Here is a 22,988-nt window from a genome sequence, read left to right as displayed (position 1 = left end):
TTATAAAATATTTTTAAAAGTTAATAAGCAAATTGATGAAAGCATTGAACTTACCTGAAGCCAACTTTAATAATTCAGTAAGTTCCTTACATTCCTGTGTAGATACTTTAAAAACAAAAAAATTCAAGCCTTTTGAGATACATTCCTGCATATACCGAAAGCTAAAATCTGGAAGAAAAAAAAAATATAATCAATTTCTGTATAAACTAAAGATTTCATTTGTTTTGTTTTGTTTTTCCCTTCCTTTATGATTATTACTGCTCGGGACACCTCAACCAATCAAATAATGCATATGAAAATCATTTCGTAAATTTTTTGTTTTTTGCTTTTCGGTGGGCAATTGGGGTTAAGCGACTTGTCCAAGGTCACACGATTAGTTTTTGTGTCAAGTGTCTGAGGCCGGATTTGAACTCAGGTCCTCCTGACTCCAGGGCCGGTGCCTCTATTCACTGCACCACCTAGCCACCCCTCATTTTGTAAATTGTAAAGCAATATTAAAATGTGCAAAAATATATAAACCGTGCTTTTTGTGATGGCAAAGAAATTGGCAACTGAGAAGATGCCCACCAACTGAGGAAAGGCAGAACAAGTTGTAGTATAAGAATGTGACAGAATACTATTGTGCTATAAGAAATGATGAAGTGGATGGTTTCAGAAAAACTTAGGAAGACCTATTTAAACTGATGCAAAGTTCAAAGAGCAGAATCAGAAGAATAATCTATATAGTAACAGCAATACTGTAAAGATATACAAGTTTGAAAGGTTTAGCAATTCTGATCAACACAATAATCCACCACAATTCCAAAGCACTCATAATGGAATGTGCTATCCACCTCCAAATAGAGAACTGATAGATTCAGAGTATAGATTGAGATATATTTCTTTTTCTTGCTCTTTGTAAAAAACATGGATAATACAGAAATCTTTTTTGCAGAACTATGCATATTTGTAATTTTTTTCTCTTGCTTTACCAATGAGTGGAGGGGGGGAAGAGAATTTAGAATTTAGAGAATAAATTTTTTTTAATCTGTGCTTTTTTTAAAAAATCAATTTAAAGAGAGCAAAATGGCTAATCTCGGAATGCCGTCGTTCAGTTGTAAGGCCAAAAACAGGTACTTTTCATTACTTTTAAAATGGAAAAGAAGATGACCTGTTAAAACAAGCTAAGGATAATCTGTGAATCAGGTTTTTTTTAAGGAAACCTTAAAATTTAGTAGCCTAGGAAAAATTCTTTTGCTTCTGTGCCAACTTTGGTCATTGAAAAATGTAAAAACCTGGAAGAACCAGGTTTTGCATCCTTCCCGTGAGTTTACTGTTGCTTCCTAATTATAGGCATTGACCTTTATATCCCAGAGGACCAAAAGCAAACTAGTATTAATGAGTGACGGTATCATAGCAAGAAGAGGACTGAACAATATTCTTGGATGTGTAAGAATCATGGACAAGGTATCAGTCAGGAAAGAGAAAGGGTTGGGTAAAGCAGAATTAGTCCTAGGACTGCAGAGTCAATCTTGTTAGATAAGGAAGATAGAAAGCAATCAGTAAATATTTATTAAGCACCTACTACCATGCACTCTGGAGGTTGTATAGAAACATAAGAAATTTTCCTGCTCAGAAAGAGGTCCCAGATTAACTGGGGAGAGAAGACAAATATAATCAATTATATCACATGATAAATAAATGTCAGATGAGGAATACAAACAACACATTTCAAAGAAACCCTGAAGATGAAGAATTTGTTTCTGGCTAAGGTAGCCAGAGAAGGCTTTATGAAGAAAATGGGAATAATCTTGGCTTATAAAAAATTGGTAGGATTACTTGGTAAAGAGAAGTGAGGGCATCCCTGGCAAGAAAAAATGTGAGCAAAGGAGCAGAGATAGAAAAGAAGGCATATGTAGGAGAAAGAGAATAAGCCAATCTAGAGAATATAGGGTTAATTTAGGAGAGTAGCACAAATGTGGTTTCTCCCTTAATTGCTCCTGGTAGGATTATCTTAACTTGAGGTAACTAGTATAACTTTCTCCTGACTGTGTGGAAAGAAGAATTTGGACATGGTGCTGCATAAGTTCTCATCCTTCTAAATCTAGATGTTTCCAAAGAAAACACATGTGTTTATGATTTGGGGTGAATATAACTTTGTCCTATGGGAGACAGACATTGATTGACCCTAAAATTCTTAGGTTTGTACAGAGAACACTTTGAGCACTACTAGTTCTTTTGTCATGTAACAGTACTTCATGGAATATTGGTTCATCAGAAAAGACAGCATTCCAGGCATGGGAGACAGCTCATATAAAGGCATAGAAATGGGTAATAGAGTACTGTATGTGATAAAGAGAGAAGGTGCTAGTTTTGGCTAGTTCACAGAGCATAGGAGGGGGAATAATTTGCAACTAAGTACAGAATAACAGCATAATTAAAATAACCATACCATCTTGTTTCATTTTGTCTGTGTCCATATAAAAGAGAACTTTGTACTCTCCTCCTAGGGACCCAGACTGTAGATAATGAGTCCCATACAATTCAATTATCCTTCGGTATGAACTATAGTCATATAGAGAAGGGAGGCGGAAGAGATCTTTCCAAAAAAGTTCAGCAAGATTTAAAAATTCTGGTTGGTTATTAATGAACTGAGCTACTTCAACATTGTTCTTGATAACCATCAGTTTATAACTCTAGAGGAATAACAAAAATAAATTAGAATGGTCTATCCCCAATATGCACCTCACCCCCCCTCCCCATCCTCTGTCAACTCTGTTCATGATTTCCTACGGTGTTCCACAACTGACCCTTCTGGATACTGCATTCAAGGAGTCTTCTGGAATTCTAGCCTCCACCAAAAACCCCTGAGTGGAATGGGTGCAATGCCTTTTTTTTTATTATCTCTATGACCTTGGATGATAAATTATATTCTTTCTCAAACTTGGAAGGGAAGCAAAGACTCACTCACTTAATGTATATGGACTAAACTCATCAAGTATCAAGACAATCTTAAGGATATTTACTCTAATGCTGTCCCTTAGGAAACAGCAATATTAATATGCTCTAATATTCTAGAGATGACATAAAAAGGTCCTTTTGGTACTTCAGTAACTAAATCTCCTTAGATTAGGTCCAAGGTAAATCTACCCTATATAGAATCCACTTTGTAAACCAATAAGGTCCACCAAAGTTTAAAATTTTTTGTTGTTGAGTTGTTTTTCAGTCATATCTGACCCTTTGTTAGATTTTTGACAAAAAATGAAAACTTGCCCTTTTATTAGGTTAATTTTTGCTAAATATAAAGTTAATGATCCATCAGAAACATCATATTTCAGTTAATGGGAAAGTGCCACTCACTAGTGGCACCAGTCACTTTTGTTAAAGGAAATTGTTCTCACCCATTGACCTCTATATATTCTACCAATTTCTACTAACCTTTTCATTTTTATTTGACGTATGGCTGTATCCACTATTTGATATTAACTGAGTCCCCATATGTTTGACATAAGACCAACTACTATCATAAAATTCATAGCTGAAATCGTTGTCTACTTTCACCTGGAAGGAAAAGAGACTTTTATTCATGCCTAAATCTGGCCTCAGAAGTCACAAAGAATGACTGTTACCATTTCTATTCCTGGAAAGACTTTTGCCCATTTCCATTATTCTTGAGGCTTCTTTTCCTGTGTACAAAATTCAAAACAAAGATCTTCACTTTACAATATTAAATCACTAAGGCTGTGCCATGAGAATGTAAGAAGAAAGGTAGTAGGCAAGGAATGTGATATCAAAAGCATTTCAAAAATGTAGCAAGTACACAGTTCTGGAAAAAACGCTTTCTGTTTCTCTCAGTGACAACCTTTACTTAATACTGAGCATAATAACAATGTCTTGGGCAAGTGAGTAATACATTTAGCTTGTTAAGGATCTGAGTCAATGAGCGGAAGAAAAGGGGTGGGAGGAGCAAAGGAGCAAAAAAAAAAAACAAATCCTATTTGGAATGGAAACGTATTGAATGATTTTGTAACAAATTGGAGTCTTGAATTACATTTTACTTGCTTAAGCAAATGTTCATACTAGTTTAATTTTCCTAATGGTGTAAGTTACCCAAGCAGAAAAGAGGAGAAATCACTATGAGGTATGTACTAGGTAGTAGAAAAAAAGAATCATGCCAGATTTAAAATTGTATGTAACCCATATGTAGATAATCAAGGATAGACTGATTGCAATAGCAAAGGCATATTCATTCATTCGATATATATACTGGTTACTTACTTTGTGTGAGATACTATGAGAAATATAAAGAAGGATGAGACCATTTCTGCACTTCTGAAAAGTACAGGCTAGGGGCAGGTAGGTAGTACAATGGATAGAAGCATTGGCACTGGAATCAGGAGGACCTGAGTTCAAATTTGGCCTCAGAAAACTTACTAACTGTGTAACTGGGCAAATCACTTAACCACAATTGCTTCCAAAAAAACAAAAAGAAAAATATAGGCTAATCAGAGGGACAGGACATGTACACAAGTGGATACCATAGGGATGAGGGTTTGTCTTATAATTTCATTGATATAGGAAATTCCTGCGTTAAAATAACTCCTTCTACCCTAGAGAATTTTCTGCCTAGATCACTAAAAGGTGAAGCCAATGTGTGGATGATACAAGCCTCGAACCCAAAATGGAATTAGATGTCTTGGAATGTTACAGGGCCCCCCTTACTAGTAGCAAAAGAGTGTTTTATCCCCATTGGCAGAGGGACTTTCCTCATTGGTAGGAGTTTTCTACTTCAAAGACATACAGGTCCAGATTTTAGGGTAAAAATAGGAGCAATTACCTAGAAGAGAACTATCCACCCCTTTGTTCTACCACAACTTGCCTGAATGGATAATCAGTAAATGCTTTTTGATTATCCAGACTTATAATTGCAGCCTACTATATCCAAACTAGAAATTTGGGGTATGGTATTCATATTACTGATGTATTATCCTACTGTGTTTATGAGTAGCTATAAACCCATAGGACACACCTTGATCATGGGGTAGTTTTGAGTGAACTATGCACTCTTTGAGTTGAGGTAGGACGATGGATGCCCAGGTACCATATCTGTTTCAATGTCTATTCTCTCAAATCAACAATAAACAGTTTAGCTCAATATAAGGAGAGACTTCATTAACATTGCCAAAAGCTATCATTTAGATTGTTCTCAACACCAGTTGGTAAGCTGGGTTACCCTCTGCTGAACTTTCCCTAGCTCAGGAACATGATTAAGTGTTGGGTTGCAAAGGTCTTCTTATACATGCAAAATCTGAGAAATACAACATTGGTTCTGGTGGAGAAATGGTGAAACTAGCCTCCTTCCTCTCAATAGAAGCAAGAGAGTATGGCTAATGACTGCAGCATAAACAATCAAATATATTGGCTCAGCTAGTTGATTTTACTTGGGTTTTTTTTAAGTATGGGGTCTACAGGAAGTATGGGGACAAGACTACTGCTAGAGTGCAAAAACAAAATAGAAAACATTAATAAAACATTTTAAAAACAGAAATGAGCAAAAAGTATGCGTGATAGGATATACATTGAAACTCATCAAGTAATTAAACTATATACTATATATACTATTATCTCACTTTTATAGATGAGGAAACTGAGGCACAGAGAGGTAAAGTATCTTGCCCAGTATTACACAGTTAATAAGTGTCAGAGGTCAGATGGGAAACTCTGGTCTTCCTGACTCCAGGCCCAGGGCTCTAGCCACCATGCCACAAGCTGCCAGACAACAAGTACCAATATAAAGAGTAAGTACACCAGGTTATAAGTAAACAGAGACTGTATACAAAGCAAACACAAGGTAATTTCCTTGCAAGGACAGTAGAAGGTAGGGGACTCAGGAAAGAGCCCACATAACGAGTCGTTCTTGAGCTGAACCCTGAAGGAATCTAGAGAATTTAAAAGATGTACTTGAGGAGGGAGTGCATTCCAGGTAGGGGTGACAGGCTGTTGAAAGGAAGTGATGGGAAATGGCACATTGTGTGTGGGAAACCTCAGGCTGCCCTGTGTGGCTGGAACCAAGAAGGCAGAGAAGGGAACAATGCATAAGTGGAGAAAGGTAGACCCTGAACATATTAGGTGTGCAACAGACGTTTACTAATGAATGAATAACTGGGTTTTCCTGGGATAGAATCACATGCATGAGAAAAACCAAGGAGAACCATATGACTCTAGTGCTATCACTGTGGCAGATACTGGAGTGGTTTGCCATTTCCTTCTCCGGCTCATTTTACAGACGGAGAAACTGAGGCAAGTAGGGTTAAGTGACTTGCCCAGGATCACACAGCTAGTGAGTGTCTGAGGCCGGATTTGAACTCAGGAAGATATGTGTTCTATCAACTGCTTCACCTATCTGCCTTTCTGACTCAGTTTTAATGAATTCCTGTCACTGGGTCCTTAAATACACTGCTTCCTAGTTATCGAGCATTTATGTGGAGCTATAAAATTTGCAAAGCACTTTACAAATATTATCTCATTGGATCTTCTCACACTAACTCCATAGGACACATGCTATTATCCCAATTTTACAGATGAGGAAACTGAGGCAGTTCTGAAGCCGAGTTGGAACTCAGGTCTTCTTCCCAATTCCAGGCCCTATCCACTCTATCCACTTTACCACTTAGTTTCTCAAATAGGGAAGGATTATAGGATTATCCATGGAAAGCCAAAAGGAACCTCCTTGGCCCTCTAGCCCAATCACATCACCTTAGAGATAAGGAAACTGAGGTTCAAAGATGTTAAGTCACCCAACCAAGGTCACACAGGTAGTAAACATCAGAGGCAGATTTGAATCAAAGTCTTCTCACTCCAAAACCAATAGTTTTTCCATTGTACCATTTTGCTCAGTCATTTTTCAGTTGCGTCTGACTCTTTGAGAGCGTTTTGGGGTTTTCTTGACAAAGACACTGGAGTGGTTTGCCATTTCCTGCCCCAGCTCATTTTACAGATAAGGAAACTGAGGCAAACAGGGTTAAGTGACTTGCCCAGGGTCACAGAGCCAGTATGTTTCTGAAGCTAGATTTTAATTCAGGAAGATGAGTCTTCCTGACTCCGGGCCTGGTATTTTATCCACTGTGTCACATAGCTGCCCACTGTACCATGCTGTCCCTCAAACAGCCCTGCCTGAACCATAATGAATGTCAACATAGAGAAACCATGAATGAGAGATCCAAGGTGGCTATAGATGTAACATGTGCTCCTTAAAGAAGAGAAGGGAAACAGAAGCTCAGTAGTTAAATCAAATACCTGAAATGTGTAGGAGAGGACATTTGCACTCAGCCGGTAGTATTCTTTCTGATCACCACTGAACACCTTTCTACACTGACCACCAAAACTTTTTGTGTTGATAACTGTGTCCTTAATCTGACCAGTTAGTACATTAAACCTGTAATGAGAGAAAAGACTCTTTTAAAACAAAATGGCATTTGCTGGAAAAGCACAAGTTAGAGAAGTCTTTAAACTCTAAAACTCATTACAGCTAAGCATCTGTTCAATTGAGCTTGGAGAGAGAGGACAGACCACTAATTCAAACCATCTCCAAAGCATTTTCCACATGTCTATGCTTTGTGTAGTCGCTAACGCTAATGTATGGAAAATAAAACAGATTAAGGGCATATTTGCTACACCAGCTGCAGCACAGTGGTATCTATGGCAACAGTTTATGTCTACAGCTATATCTATAGCTAAAATTAGCTCAGTTAAAAGACCATCCAATAAACCTCTCATTGTACAGAGCTAAGGTGGCTCTTGAGGAGGGACAGTTCCCTAAAACCAATAGAAACTAATTACATTTTGGCAATTTGACTCCTAATTTGAATCCATTCTAGACCTTCATGTATACCATGTTTAAAAAAAAACTCATTGGGAGAATCATTGATGACTATCTTTTTATGTAGATTATTTCAAGCTTTTATGGCTTATTATAAATATGAGAAGCTATAAATGGTCTTCAGAATTTCCATGGAACAGGAAAACTTGAAGCTACATTAGAAAGTTGACTTTGGGCAAAACACCTCACTTTCTGGACTATAGCTTCCCCATCTGTAAAATGAAAGAGTTAAATTAGATGAACTTGATGATGCTCAGTGCAACTTTTTCCAACTTTTCTTTGAAAATGAAAATGTCTCTAGAAAAAAGAATATCTTGACTGAACATAACTCAAGAAAACATTTTAACTTAATCTCTTTGAACTTCAGTTTCCCTATCTCTAAAGTGATGGGATTGGGCTAGAGGGCCACCGAGGTTCCTTTTAGCTTTAGATGGATAGTCCTATAATCCCTTCCCTATTTGAGAAGCCAACTAGTGTGGCACAATACATTGGTTTCTTCACTTGTAGCTCTTGCACTTTCTCTCTTCCTGTGTATGTATGTGTCTCTTTTGTCTTCTTTGATTCTCTAGTCTCTTGCCTCATTTTCATCAATGGATATTCATTTTTTCCTAACCTTCTCTTGGTTATGTTCTTGCCATCATATATATAAATCAACTAGGACAAGGGAAAAAGTTTGACACTCCTTTCCTTTAAGTGGTAGCCAAATTTTTATGAGTAAATGGATAAAATACTAGAAAAGAGAACAATATTTGCTTAGACTCGTGGAACTAATACAAGAATGGTTTGCCTGGTGCTAATCAATGGACGCCAGGTGGAACCCTGCTTCTTACCCTGCTCCAGTATATTCTACATGAGGAGGAGGTCTTTCAATGTCACACAAAGGTTTGCCTTCAGGGAGCTCACATAGATCTTCATCACTGCCATCTTCACAGTCTCGGTCTTTATTACAAACCAGTGATTTGCTAAGACACTGACCTAAATGTGGGGAACAAAGAGAACAGAAGAGGAAAAATCAATTGCACCATATTCTGAATCATGTCAAATTTCTTTACGCATATACTTCACTGGCAATATAATGTGAATGTGATTCAAGGCCCTCCAGTGTTATAGTGAAGGCTGCCAATCTTTATTATCCATATTTTACAGAGGAGAAGCTAATGATACAGGAATTTCATTAGCCCTGGGCTACATGATACAATGAAAGTAAGACCTGATTTCAGAATTTCAAGCTTGTGATGTAGTTTTTGTTTGTTTGTTTTCCTAGAGGTATGGCATAGTAGAAAGAAGTCTGGATTTGAAGTCAGAGGACCTGGATTTGAATACCGATTCTGACACTTACTGCCTCTATGATGTTCAGCAAATCACTTAGCATTTGTCCTGGGCCTTATCTTCCTCTTCTGTAAAATGACAGGATTGGACTACAAGGCTTCCTATCAACCTATGACCCTTCCACCTCTAAATAAACTGTCTTCAAATATCTGAAGGGCTTTCACCTGGGGAAAAAAAGGGTTTAGATTTGTCCTATTTGGTCACAGAGGTCATAACTAGGAGTTAATAAATGAGTGGCAGCTATGTGGCATGGTGGATAGAGCACCGGACTTGGGACCAAAAAGACCCATCTTCTTGAATTCAAATCTAGTCTCAGGAACTTCCTAGCTGTGTGACCTTTGACAAGTCACTTGACCCTGTTTGCTTTAGTTTCCTCATCTATAAAATGAGCTGGAGAAGGAAATGGCAAACTACTCCAGTATCTTCAGCAAAAAAGAAACAAAAACAAAAAATGGGATCACAAAGAGTCAGACATGATTGAAACAACTGAACCACAGAGTTGCCAGAAGATCATTGTGTAAGAAACATACAGAATCATCCCTAACATATAAAATTGTCCAAAAGTGGAATGGGCTTCCTCAAAAGATCATGAGTTTCCCAAGATCACCTATGAGTTATAAGAAACACAAGACCATAGATTTAGACATGTCTATTGTCTAATCCAACTCCTTTCCTTTTATAGATGAGGAAATAGAGGTTCAGAGGCTAAGTGACTTGTCAATTGTCGTGCAGCTATGGTAAAGACATAATAATTAGAAGCCCAATGTTATTGATTCCAGGCCCAGAACATTAGCCACTATACCATCATATTTCTCATTTGTGTTGTAGAGCAGAGATTCTTAACCTGAGGTTTTTGGGTCTCCCAAAAGGTCTGTGAATATATTTTAGGGGATTTGTGAATTTAGATGAGAAAAAAATTATATATTCATACATATATGTACATATGAAAATATAGACAGATATGTATGTGTGTATATATCTTTATTTTCACTAACCACTAACCTAAATTTAGCATTCCCTTCCAATATGAATATAGGCAACATAACATGACTCTGTGAAGGGGTCCATAGGTTTCACCAGACTGCAAAATAGACCAACAACATAAAAAGATTAAGAGCTTCTTTTGTAGAGGGAATTATTTTCCAGTTATTGATTGAATAATGTGGCCTCTGATTTCCCTTCTAAATCTGATATTTTGTGTTTCAATGATAAAATTATCTCTAAGCTCCCAACCAGCTCTCAATCTTTGGTGCTATAAGCCAATGTTAGGAGAATGAGAGTACTCTAAAACCTCACTGCTCCTAGGTAAGCATATCATTGAGGAAATTGTTCTGGTGTAGTGGTGAAACCTACAGGTGGTACCTCAAAAGTTCTCAGTCAGCACTACTGCTTTCTCTGTTTGCCTCACTGACATTAGAAGCAGAGGTTCCTCTATATTTCTACTGTGTGCCACCTCTTCTTACAATGTATATCACTTTGGATTTCAGGGCCCTCAGAAAGGAGGATGTATGCAATAAGTCAATCAAAATTCTATTAGGGTTTGGCCTTCAAAAGAAAATGGTAATATCCCATTCTAATATTAGGGACCCCTTAAATTTCCCATCCACATTCAAAGACCATGGGAAACAAATTACCTGAGGAGCACCTGAAAAGCTCTCCACAGCCATCTTCTGCTGGACACCCCCTTGTAGGCACACATGCTTGTGTTTCAAAACTATCCCCAACACATGACTGGCCACCATATTGCCCATAAACTGCTATGTGCCTCCTTCGAATCTGAAAGTAGAGGAACAGGGTGCTTTTAAAATATCTCCCAATATTCCTTTTTTCTGGAGATTGAAACATGAAAGAAATAAATACAGATGGAGATACAACTTGCCTAGCAATCAGTCAGTCGACAGGCATTTGTCAAGTGCTTACTTTGTGTCGGGTGTTGTGCTGGTGATAAAGAAGGCAAAAATAGGCCCTGCCCTCAAGGAATTTACAGTCTAATCAGGGAAGCAATATGTAAATAAGAAGGTGCATACAAGATATGTACAGAGTAGATGGGTCAGGGAAGGGATGTTGTTGATCTAAAAAAGGAAACACTGAAAATAATAATCCCATTGTTGTCCTAGGTATATAGATCAAAGGGACCCTTTTGTCACACAGTAACTACAATGTCAGGAGTGAGAGCAAAATGCATCCAGCGATCCCTGTAGGATGAGAGACAAAGACGCATAAAGGAATACTGTTCTCAAGGCTTCGGACAATGGCCAAGGCAGCATGGCATCTTATAAAATGTGTGTTGAGAAAGAGGATGAGTATACAGGCATAGATCCTAGGATTGTGGGTTTGGTTCCAGATCAATGCAACAAAAGAAATATCACAATAATGAGAGTCACATAATTTTTTTTGATAGTCACATGATTTTTTTTTTGTTTCCCAGTGTAGCGCCAACACAATATTCATAGAGCTGATGGCCACTATAAATATATTAGCATAGTTCTCAATTGCAAAATATAACAGACTCTCCATATAGAAGAAAGAAGTAAAACATTTATTCAGGCACCAGAAAACTGAATCCCCAAACCAGAAAGCTGAAACTATCATAGCAACAAAGAAGTTAATATACCATAGCACCACAGAGAGTCACACCATCCTTTAGCCTTTCCACAAACACTCACAAGCATAGCTATCTCCTTGGGTGTATCCTCTCCTCCCTTCAGTTCTAACTGCTCTGACTCCCAATTTCCTGTGTGCTCTGCTCCACCCTTCAGCAAACTCCTCCGAACACTGACTCCATGAGATTCTATTCAGCCTATTTTGGGGCAGGGAATACCTTCAAAGCAAGGAAGATCTTCAAATTCCCTTAGGCTTATTAAGGGGCAGTGAAGATCTTCAAATTACCATTACCATTATACCTAATGTATATAAAAGTTATGTTTACACTATACTGTAGTCTATTAAGTGTACAATAGTATTATGTCTAAAAAATCTACATACTTTAATTTTAAAATACTTTATTGCTAAAAAATGTTAATCATCATTCAACCTTGTACCAAGTCATAATACTTTTGCTGGTGAATAATCTTGCCTCAGTGTTGATGACTCCTTTCTAATAAAGGCAGTGGTTATTGAAGTCTGGGGTATCTGTGGCAATTTCTTAAAATAAGATAACAATGAAGTTTCCCCATCAATTGACTCTTTCATTTGAACACTTAAAGGTCATTGTAGGGTTATTAATTGGCCTGATTTCAATATTGCTGTGTCTCAAGGACTAGGGAAGCCCAAGGAGAGGAAGAAAGATTGAGAACACAGATCAGTGGAGCAGTCAGAGCACACACATTTTTTAAGTTCTTCATCTTATATGGGCACAGTTTGTGTACCCCAAAAGAATAACAGTAGTAACAGCGAAGATCACTGATCACAGATTACCATAACAGATACAATAATAATGAAAAAGTCTGAAATAGTGTAAGAATTACTAAAATGTGACACAAAGACACAATGTGAGCAAATGCTGTTGGAAAAATGGCACCAATAGACTTGTTTGACACAGGGTTGCCACAAACCTTCAATTTGTAACAAAAAAACCCACAATACCTGGAAAGTGTAATAAAGCAAAATGCAATAAAACAAGGCATGTGTGTACAAAACAGAAATGAAAGTAGAAAGTATAACCCAAAGATAAAGTGACAAACAATATTAAAGCTACTAAGACAAATTTTTAAAGACAAAAAATAATGGTATAAATAGGAAATATGTCAGCAGCAAGATGCTAAAACATGATTAGGCTTTAAAATTAAAGGTATACCTATCAGGTCAAAGCAAGAACCCCTCACCTAAATCTTGATAATAATTGGACAAAATAGTATTAACTCTTGTTGGCAGGATACCAAGGATCTAATGCTTTAAATAAAAAAGAAAAAGCTTCTCATGTCCCTTCCCTATGAAATAGATGCTATTATTGTCTCCATTTTACAGAAGAGCTGAGACTGAGAGAGTTTAAGTGACTTGCCCAGGGTCATACAGCTATTAGGGCTCTGAGACAAGATTTGACCTCAGGTTTTTCCAAGTCTAATTAAGACCAGTACTCTATCTAATGTACCACCTGGCTGTCTCTAACAACAATTGAGGTAATACATCCAAGAGAGAGGACAATGTGATTAGGCAACATTTGGGGCAGGATCAGGAGAGGAGTGATCCCTCTAAGCATCATGTGGATCCAAAGAGAATAAGTATAATGTGACCTGCATTCACATGCTAGAGAAACTTAAGTTATTTGTGAATGACTTGCCCAATCCCCAAACAGTTTGGATGGTATTGTGTAAGTTCAATGAAATATTTTTATAAACTTGTAGATTCACAAGGCTAGAATCAGAGGGAACCTCAAGAGCCTATCTAATTGAACCCCCTTGTCTTACAGAGAAAAAAATTAATGTTGAGGAAGGTTAAGTGATTGATCTGACATAATTTAGGTAGTAGGCATCGCTAAGACCTGAACCCAGGTTCTCTGACTCCGGAGTCAGTATTCTTTTCACTATAGCATGCTGCCTCCTTAAGGGAAGAGGAAGGGAATAAGAACAGTGTGTGCCAGGCACTAGGCTAAGCAGCTTTTACAAATGGCTATCTATCTCATTGATCCTCACAACAATCCTGTGAGGTAGTATTACTATCGCCATTTAAAGTTGACGAAACCGAGGCAAACAGTGGTTACATGACCTTGCCTAGGGTTGCAGAGCCAGCAACCATCTGAGGCTAGATTTTAACTTGGGTTTTCTTCCTGAGTTACCACTCCATCCACTGTGCCACCCAGCTGTTTCCTTGGAATCCAAGCCCATTCTAAGTTATTTCGCAAATCCAGAGGCGTAAAACAGGGAGGTAATAACAAATACATAAACATAATTTAGAGATTATATGGTTATTCTTCACAATCTGTGAAAATCCCAACAATTTCTAAATTTAATTCCATGGATATTTACAAATCACATACTATATAAATTGCACTGTGCTGTGAAGCAGTCCCTGACCTCAGAGAGCCTACAATCTCTTCAAAAGTTAGTTATCTTCACAAATAATCAAGTAATTTGAGAAGGAGAAAACAGCTACACCAGAGAAAACTAGGAAAGGCTTTGTGAAATTAAGTGATAATTCATCTAAGCCGTAAAGGAAGCTCAAGAGTCTAATAGTGGAGATGAGCAAGGAATACCCTTGAGCCATGGTGCAAAGGTATAGGGACTATAGAAAAATACTGAGTGCATTTCTAACAGTGTCAACCCAAAACTTTTTCTAGCTGGGTAACTTTGTCTTTCTACTTCCTCTGACTGTCCCCCATTGAAATGACTTTGTTTTCATTATACTATTTTAATGGATTTTTTTAAATGTTGGGTTTCCTCATCACTTTGTCCTCACAACATCTTAATTTCATGATATTTTTGCTAATTTAATTTCTTCCTCTAATTCTTTTATTGTGTTTGGATAGAACCTACAATTTCATTAGTATAGAGAGTTCTTAGGGAAGGAGTATTTATCATCCATTTTATTATGTCTGAGGAAATTCTGGTTTCATGTCTACTGTTTCTGATAACAGTTACATTCTTCTGATTTTTTGTTGTCTTTTTGCTTCTATTTCTAATCTATGATGTGTTCTCATTGTGTCAGAACTCTTACTGTTCATTTCTTTGAGTAGTTTTTTTCCCCCTGAAGCCATATTTTTTTCAGGATTTCTGCTAGTTGTGCTTCTTTTTGGCATTACTATTGCAATTTTTGAGGGAAGTATTGAAGATCCAGGCTCCCTCAGAATCTCTGTATCCATCTTCCTGGGGATCCATTCCATTCTTCTTCAAGTGAGCAACATGTAGCTTGCTAGCATCAAGGATTCACAGGTGAATGAATTTATACTTTTACCAGCCCTTGTACTGGACATCAGATAATATCTCAAACCTTGGTACCTATGGGGAGGCAAGGCTGAGTAATAAATGACTGACAAGGGGAGAAGACAATTCAATGCATTTTTTCTACTATAGCACCAACTTTAAGAAACACAATACTTAGGAATATGAAAGGATTAATTTTTTCCTTTTTTGAGATTTTTAAATGTAATATCTACCTCCCACATATGCAATGGTTCACCTTATTTCTTGACTCACCTTCTCATCCCTTTATCATTAGCTCTCCTTTGTTTCTCTCTCAGGAATCTCCTTTCCTCACTGAAATTCATTCTCGCCTCTTCCCTTCATTTTTACTTTTCTTTAACTTTGTATTCTTTATTCTAAAAGTTCAGCTCTACCCTCTCCTCTTCAGTGGAACCTTCCTCTGAGCCTGGAGTCAGGAAGATTTGAGTTCAAATGTAGCAGTAGACGCTTACTAATTGTGTGATCTCACACCAATTACTTAACCTCTGTCTTTCTCTGTTTCCTCAGCTGTAAAATGGGGATAATAATAGCATCTCCTTTTGGGGTTGTTGTGAGGATTGAATGATATAATATTTGTAAAGCACAGTGCCTAGCACATAGTAGACACTTAACAAATGTTTGCTTCTTTCAAGTCCCTTGCCCATTTCCCTATTGTCAACCTTGCCCAGTCAAACCTTAGCCTTCAATTATTCCCACCCTCCTCTTCCTTTACCCCTATTCATGTGCTGCTAAATAAAGTTGGAGAAAATCATAAAACTAACTGGACCCATTACAAATTTATGTTACATAATCTCAATTGGATCTTCACTGGGTCAAGGAAATCCTTGTGTGCCTTCCTAATGGATTTACTATCCCACTCACCACAGCAGCTCTTATAAACCCTTTCATCAGCTTCAGATCTTTCATGGCTCCTCCTCTCTCTGCCTGGAGAATCAAGCTGAGAAACTTCCCTCATATTTCATTGAAAAACATAAGGCCATTTACAGACCTCCTCCTCCTCTCACATCACTAAGATGCCGTCCACCGCTGTTTCCTCCTTCATTTCTGTCTCACGTGAAAAGGCATCCCTTCTTCTTGCCTGGAAATCCCATTCCATCCCATCTTCTTCAGTAGTTTGCCACCTCTACCACCCACATTCTCTCACTCATCTTCAACCTCTCCCCATCTAATGGCTGCTTTCTTCCTACCTCCAAATATGCATGTCTCCTTCATCCTCAAAAAGCTTTCACTTCCATCCATGCCTAGTAGCTATCTTCTCATATCTCTCCTTTTGTGACTTAACTCCTTGAGAAGGCCTTCTATAATAAGTTTCTCCACTTTCTTTCCTCTCTTTTTAATCTTAACTTTCTGCAGTCCAGCTTCTAACTTCATCATTTAGCTGAAGCTGTTCTCTCCAGAATTACCAATGCTCTCTTAATTTCCAAATCTAATGACCTTTCCTCAATCTTTCTTGACCTCTCCACAGCCACTGACACTGTCAATCACCATCTTCTCCTTTACAGTCTCTTGTCTCTAAGTTTTCATAATTCCATTCTCTCTTATTCTCCTTCTATCTGTTAGAGCACTACTTCTCAGTTTCTTTCCTAAACCTTCAACCAAGCCATTCACACTATGAATGTCTAACAAGGCTCTATCCTGTGCCCCCTTCTCTTCTTCCTCTATATTATTTCATTTCTCATCAGTTACCATGTATTCAATTATAGTCTCTATGTTGATGTTTCTCAGATCTACTTACCCAGCCCTAACCTCTCTCCTGACCTCCAGTCTTACATTTCCAATTACCTATTGAACATCTGGAAATGATTGTCCCATCAACATCTTAAACACAGCATTTCCAATACTGAACTCATCGACTTTCCCCTGAGCCCTTCTCTTTTCCTAACTCTCCCATTACTGTAGAAGGTACCACCATCTTCCCAATCTCTCGGGCTCAAAATCTTGGTATCATCACCTTCAAGTCCTCAGTGGCACTTATCTTACATATTCAATGTATTGACAGTCTTCTAATTTCTACTTTTACAGTATCTCTTTCTCTTTGCTCACATGCCTATCACCCTGGGCAGGCCCTTACCACCTCATGCCTGGGCTATTGAAATAATTCAATGGTTAGTCTCTCTGCCTCTACTCTTTGACCAATACAACCCACTCCACTAACCTGCCAAAGTGATCTCCCTGAAGCATGAGTCTGACCCCTCACTCAAAACACTCCAATAGCTCCCTATTACCTCCAGTATCAGCTATAAAATTCCCTGTTTTTCATTCAAAGTCCTTTATAACCTGGTCCTCTCCTACCTTTCTAGTCTTCTTACACATCATTCATCCACCCTCCACTCTCACAAAATATATTCTGCAATCCAGAGACACTGTTGTTACTCACACAAAGTACCACATCCCCCAACTCCATGATCTCCCTAGCTGTCCCTCCATGCCCCCATGCCTGGAACTCTCCCTCCTCAACTCCACCTCCTCCTGGCTTCTCAAGTCTCAGTTAAAGTTCCACTTTCTACAAAGAGCTTTTCCCATCCCCCTTAAAGCCAGTGCCTTTCCTCTATTGATTATCTCCAATTTATCCTGGCTATATCATGTTTGTACATAACTGTTCATATGTTTTCTCTCCCATTAGACTGTGAGATCCTTAAAGGCAGGAGTTCCTACCTTTCCCCACAATGATTAGCACAGTGTCTGACATATAATAAATGTTTAATAAATACTTGTTGGCTGAGTGAATGTCAAAATCAATCATTTTTGACATCCAATAAGCCCTCTAGGTCCTGATTTTAGTTTCCTCTTCAATCATTTTTTGTGACTATAAATATTTAAATGTGGTTTTTTTATTTTATTGTCAGTGTCCCATATGTCTCAGTATTTCATTTGCCTGTCTTCAGTCAAAGAACCATTGAATTTTTAAGTGAAGAGAGACCTCACTGGTCATCTAATCCAACTTTCTCCTGTCTGTGTCTTCAATTCTACACTTCTAGAAGTCAGACTCTCAAGCCATTTATCTTGCTCTTTGTACGACACAATTACATAGGTGTTGAGTAAATAAATGATGGTAATAATAGTTATTATGAGCATAGTGCTAATGGTAGTGTTTAACAAAAAAAATTAACAACCTTAAAAAACATTTCTCAATCTCAAGGTGGACTCCAATCTTGACATCCTGACAACATTCTTAAGCCAGGCTCCTTCTCGCTGTGAGAATTTACATGATGATGTAATGCACTTCTCAATATTATTTCTAGCCACTGACCCAAGAGCTAATTAAAAAGTCTGGAATTAATTCCCAGAGCTCCCCTTTCTCATCTACATGTATATTAAATTCCTTTTCCAGTTCAATGAGAGCAAGGCATTGATTATCCAGTTTGTGAAATACTCATGCCCTTTGCTTCACTGCTGGTCTTTTGTTTATTTCACTGTTGACAAGAAAACAGCATCTCTCTATTAGAAAGTAAAAGAGAAAGAAAAAATACCAGTTCAAATTGGCCAACCATTAATTTAAATTTTTCATGTTCTCCCTATTCTTTAATATTACTAAAAATTGAAAAAGGACTTCCATTATCCCCCTTTGCATATTGGCCCCCTCTAAGTTCCATCTTAAGATATCCTTACAGCAGATGTGTTAAAGGAACACACCCCAGCCTCTCTGGACTAGTTAACAAGATATTCAGTTTTGTTCTCCTCTGCCTTCAAAATTAACATCTGCTTTTGTTCATTAAAAAAATTACTCTCAGGAAAGTAAAAACACCCAAAGGGCTAAAAAGTTGATACTGTCTGCCATAATTTTCACAAATGACATTCTGCACATGCATAAATAAAACAATGATGAAGTCATACCTGGGTCTTTGTGCAGCCATCACATTCTGACCAGGAATCGTAGGGATGCCAAAGGCAATTAACTGCTTGGAAAGGACTGCCACATATGCAACCATCAATTATAAAATTAATGGAAAGGAAGAAATTGTCAAAAAGTTGAATATTCTTAATTAACATAGAACCTAGGCATAGATTCTCAGAGTTAAATGGAAACTTTGAGGTCTTCTGGTCCAACCCCTTTCTACAGATGAGGAAACTGAAGCACAAAGTGAATGAATGACTTCACCCAAGGTTGCAGAGCTAATTAGTGATAGAGCTATGACTTGAACCCAGTGTCCTGATTCCTAGTTCAGACATGCCCTTATTTGAGGCATGCAAAACTTTCAGGAAAAACAATGGCTAGAATGTCTGATATGTCTCTAGAATACAGGAGAAGTTACAGAGACAAGAAGATCTAATAATTCACTAAATTAACTGGACAAGGCTGGAGAATTGAGGGAGAAAGTAATGGTTATGATAAGGAAAAATCGTGATAAGGAAAGTAATGCTTTTTGAAATGTTGCACCTGATCATGGAAAAATGTACAAATACTAGAGAAGTTACCTATGACCATTCTTATAGTTGGTAGTTACTTATGGACAGATTTTGAAAATTGTAGTGGCCAGATTGATGCATTTGTTAAGGATTTTTATCTTTATTAGAATATTTATCCCCTTATGTATGTATAGTATTCACTTATGAGTTTGAGATGCCACCAGGCCATCTGGCTTGAGATGCCCAAAAGGAAATCAGTGATTCAGGACTTGATCTCAGGATAGAGATTAATACAACACATGTATAGAAAGATAGAGATATAGATAGATATATGTGTATACATGTGCATATACATGTATGTGTAGGTATATATGTATGTGTATGTATTTTTTGGAGATAGATATAGATAGATAGATAGATAGATAGATAGATAGATAGATAGATAGATAGATAGATAGATGATAGATAGATAGATAGATAGATAGATAGATAGATAGATAGATAGATCTGGTAATCACCCACAATACATCCAATCATTCAATCAATGGAAGCGGATGAAGTTATCAAGCAAGAGAGTATAGTACTAGAAAAAAAAGGAGCTTAAGATAGAACCTTGGGAGACATGCAGGATTAGTGGGAATGATTTGGATGAAAATCCATCAAAAAATTAAGGAGTAGATAGGAGGAAGACCAGGAGAGAATAATGTCTTGAAAACCTAGAAAGAAGAGAATATGTAGAAGGAGAAGGTGCCTAATATTATCAAATGCTCAAAGAAAGATGAAAATTAAAAGACCATTGGAGTTGGCAAAAGCCCTTTAATAGGAATCTTCTTCGAGGTTTGTTGTTTTTTCACTAATGTATAGAATATAAGTTTTCTGAGGACAAGTATGGTATCTCTCTTTAGATCACCAGTTCCTGGCACAATTTAACATGTACTATGTGAATTAAATTCAATTTAATTAAGCCTAATCCCCTCTGTATATGATATAGATCCATCTATAACTTGACTGGTCAGTCAGAAACGTAAGCCAGGGCTGGAAACAGGTAAATTACTGTGATCGACTACCCTGAGTTTAAAGCTTTGGCTTTTCTACTCCCTCAAGCAATGATTAATTAGAGCTGAAGTGAGAAAGAGAGAAAAGGGAGAGGAGTGATACTGAATAAAAGGTGTTTCCCCATCCCTGAGCAATCAGTCAGATCTCCTGGTGAGAGGAATGGGGCTGTAGACATTCATGTAATTCCTTCTTTCTTTTTCTTATGCACCCCTCGGACTGTCTAATACTCTTTTGTATTATTTGTTTCCCTTCATTCTTTGCTTCCTCAAAACAACCCTAGATCTTCCTTTTAAGTTATATAAAAGTGCTGAAAAGGGATCCTATAACATGTGATTGTTTCCAGGGTTAAGAGCCTTCACTTGTAGCAATGAAGTTAATTGGAATATACAAGGCAACTATCTGTGTGGGGAATGTTCAATTTTCTCATCTGTATACAACCTCAGATTTGGCCAAAGTCTAAAGAGACAGAGAGAATTAGGGGAGGGAACTGAGCTAATGGATTCTCAGCTTTTGCCCTTGATCTTGACATGATAAGTAGGTTGATGGAAAGAAGGAGGAAGTCATATGGGAGATGCTGAAGAAAAGCCACCAGTGACAGTTATTACAAGATCTTCCCACCAGCCTGCTTCCCAGATCAGGGAAATTGAGAGGAACTTTGAAATCCATGTAGCTGTAGGTTCAGTAGACCAGTTCCTTGTATCTCTCTGCCCCCTTAAATGTGTGGCCAAAGCCAGGGCTACATTTAAACTTAGAAAGATGGACCAGATGATTACTTAAATCTGTGGTGTCAAACTCAAATAAAAAGAGAAACCACTAAACTATGTATAAGAAATCCCTGTAGGCTATATATTAACTTGGAAAACCACACATTAACATCACTTATGTCCTATTGTATTATTATCTATTTTGTTGAGTATTTCCCAATTACATTTTAATCTGGTTCCCAAATACACACTTGGGAGTGTTGACCACCACATACTACATGCTAGTGCTTGACATCTCTGACTTAGACCCCTTAAAGTTCTATGATTTGAACAGAGATACAGTGACTTGTCCAAGTTAATATAGGTAGAGTAGCAAGGAAATAACACAGTTTAGGGGCTTGCTAACTAACTAACAAGGGAAAGTCAACCTGAGACTTAAAATCTGCCATAGACTTAAAAGTCACAAAGTTATCCAAAATTAAGCATTTGTATGTAAATAACTGTATTAATTCCATCTTTTGAACAAGAGCTTTTCAAGTTCTACTATGGGCAATATAGTCATGAGAAAGCATCAGGACGTTATTGCTCCTTTAAAGAAAGTGCCTACCTTAGGGCTCTCATCAAGTAAATAATGGAACCAGGACCCATCACTTCCTGGACAGTGTAAAATGAATTAGGTGGGGATGGACCCTGGCAAGGTTCGGTCTGGGATGCATCACTTTGAGATTCTATTCTAGAGTCCCTAGGAACCATCAGTATATTTGTGTAATCAGTATTTTTTTTCTTGTGGCCCTAGTAAACTGTACACACACACACACACACACACACACACACACACACACACATACACACACACACACATATACACGCACATATACCCTCTTTCCATATTCTCACCTGGAAAAAACTTGAAAACTTTCCATAAACACCACTAAAATGAACATTAACACCTGGGGAAAAAAAAACAGAAAAGAGCTTCATATTAGTTCATATTTCATTAATGTACTGTAACCAACTGAAACTTCCCCAAAACCTAAAACCTCCATTCCAAAACTATCATGGTAGAACTATGAAAAATATTCCAGCAGAGCCCAAGCTCTCTCAGGGTTTAGAACCTTCTCACTCCGCAACATCTGCCATGTTGACCTTCTGACTCCACTTATGAGTTCCTTTTGAGGTCTCTATTTCAGGGACAGATTCAGGGCAGCCATGTTTCATTCCCCTCCCAACTGTGCTTCTGACACTAAGGACTTCCTGACCACATCCCAGCTGCACCTTTTCTCCATCCCTATCCCATATTTTTAGCTCATTTTTATATGTGCTGTTGGGGGCAGCTGGGTGGTACAGTGGATAGAATGTCTGGCCTAAAGTCAGGAAGACTCATCTTACTGAGTTCAAACTTGGCCTCAGATACTTAGTAGCTATATGACCCTGGGCAAATCACTTAACCCTGTTTGCCTCAGTTTCTTCATCTGTAAAATGAACTGAAAAAAATGAAAGAAATGGCAAATCACTACAGTATCTTTGCCAAGAAAATCCCAAATGGGGTCATGAAGTATTTGTGTTCCCAGCCCCTAGTACAATGCTTGGCACATAGTAAATAATTAGTAAATTTTTATTACTTGCCTATCTACCTCTGGCAGGTACAGTATCAAGCTGAAGAGGCCCAAGGAGATGCTATCTAAGGACCAGCTTGATAGATAGATGGATGGATAGATAGATAGAAAGATAGAAAGATAGATAGATAGATAGATAGATAGATAGATAGATAGATAGATAGATAGATAGATAGATAGA

The 22,988-nt window shown here is 37.7% G+C and overlaps 1 protein-coding gene across 1 annotated transcript in view; it reads right to left on the bottom strand.

Annotated features, from left to right (window-relative positions):
- C7 (complement C7) overlaps positions 1-22,988 on the bottom strand; it is a 289,650-nt gene that overhangs the window by 38,214 nt on the left and 228,448 nt on the right. Inside the window, exons 3-10 of the mRNA XM_069096218.1 lie at positions 22,089-22,141; positions 18,919-18,994; positions 10,822-10,963; positions 8,689-8,833; positions 7,276-7,414; positions 3,418-3,540; positions 2,432-2,675; positions 55-168 (exon numbers count right to left, since the gene is read on the bottom strand). Coding sequence (XP_068952319.1) covers positions 55-168; positions 2,432-2,675; positions 3,418-3,540; positions 7,276-7,414; positions 8,689-8,833; positions 10,822-10,963; positions 18,919-18,994; positions 22,089-22,141 — 1,036 coding nt within the window. The remainder of the gene's footprint in view (positions 1-54; positions 169-2,431; positions 2,676-3,417; positions 3,541-7,275; positions 7,415-8,688; positions 8,834-10,821; positions 10,964-18,918; positions 18,995-22,088; positions 22,142-22,988) is intronic.

The sequence above is a fragment of the Petaurus breviceps genome, unplaced genomic scaffold (assembly GCF_028583685.1).
Source record: "Petaurus breviceps papuanus isolate PSGF00001 unplaced genomic scaffold, PetGlider_PUasm1.0 229, whole genome shotgun sequence".
NCBI classification, from domain to species: Eukaryota; Metazoa; Chordata; class Mammalia; order Diprotodontia; family Petauridae; genus Petaurus; species Petaurus breviceps.
This window is presented reverse-complemented; position numbering and strand designations above follow the sequence as displayed.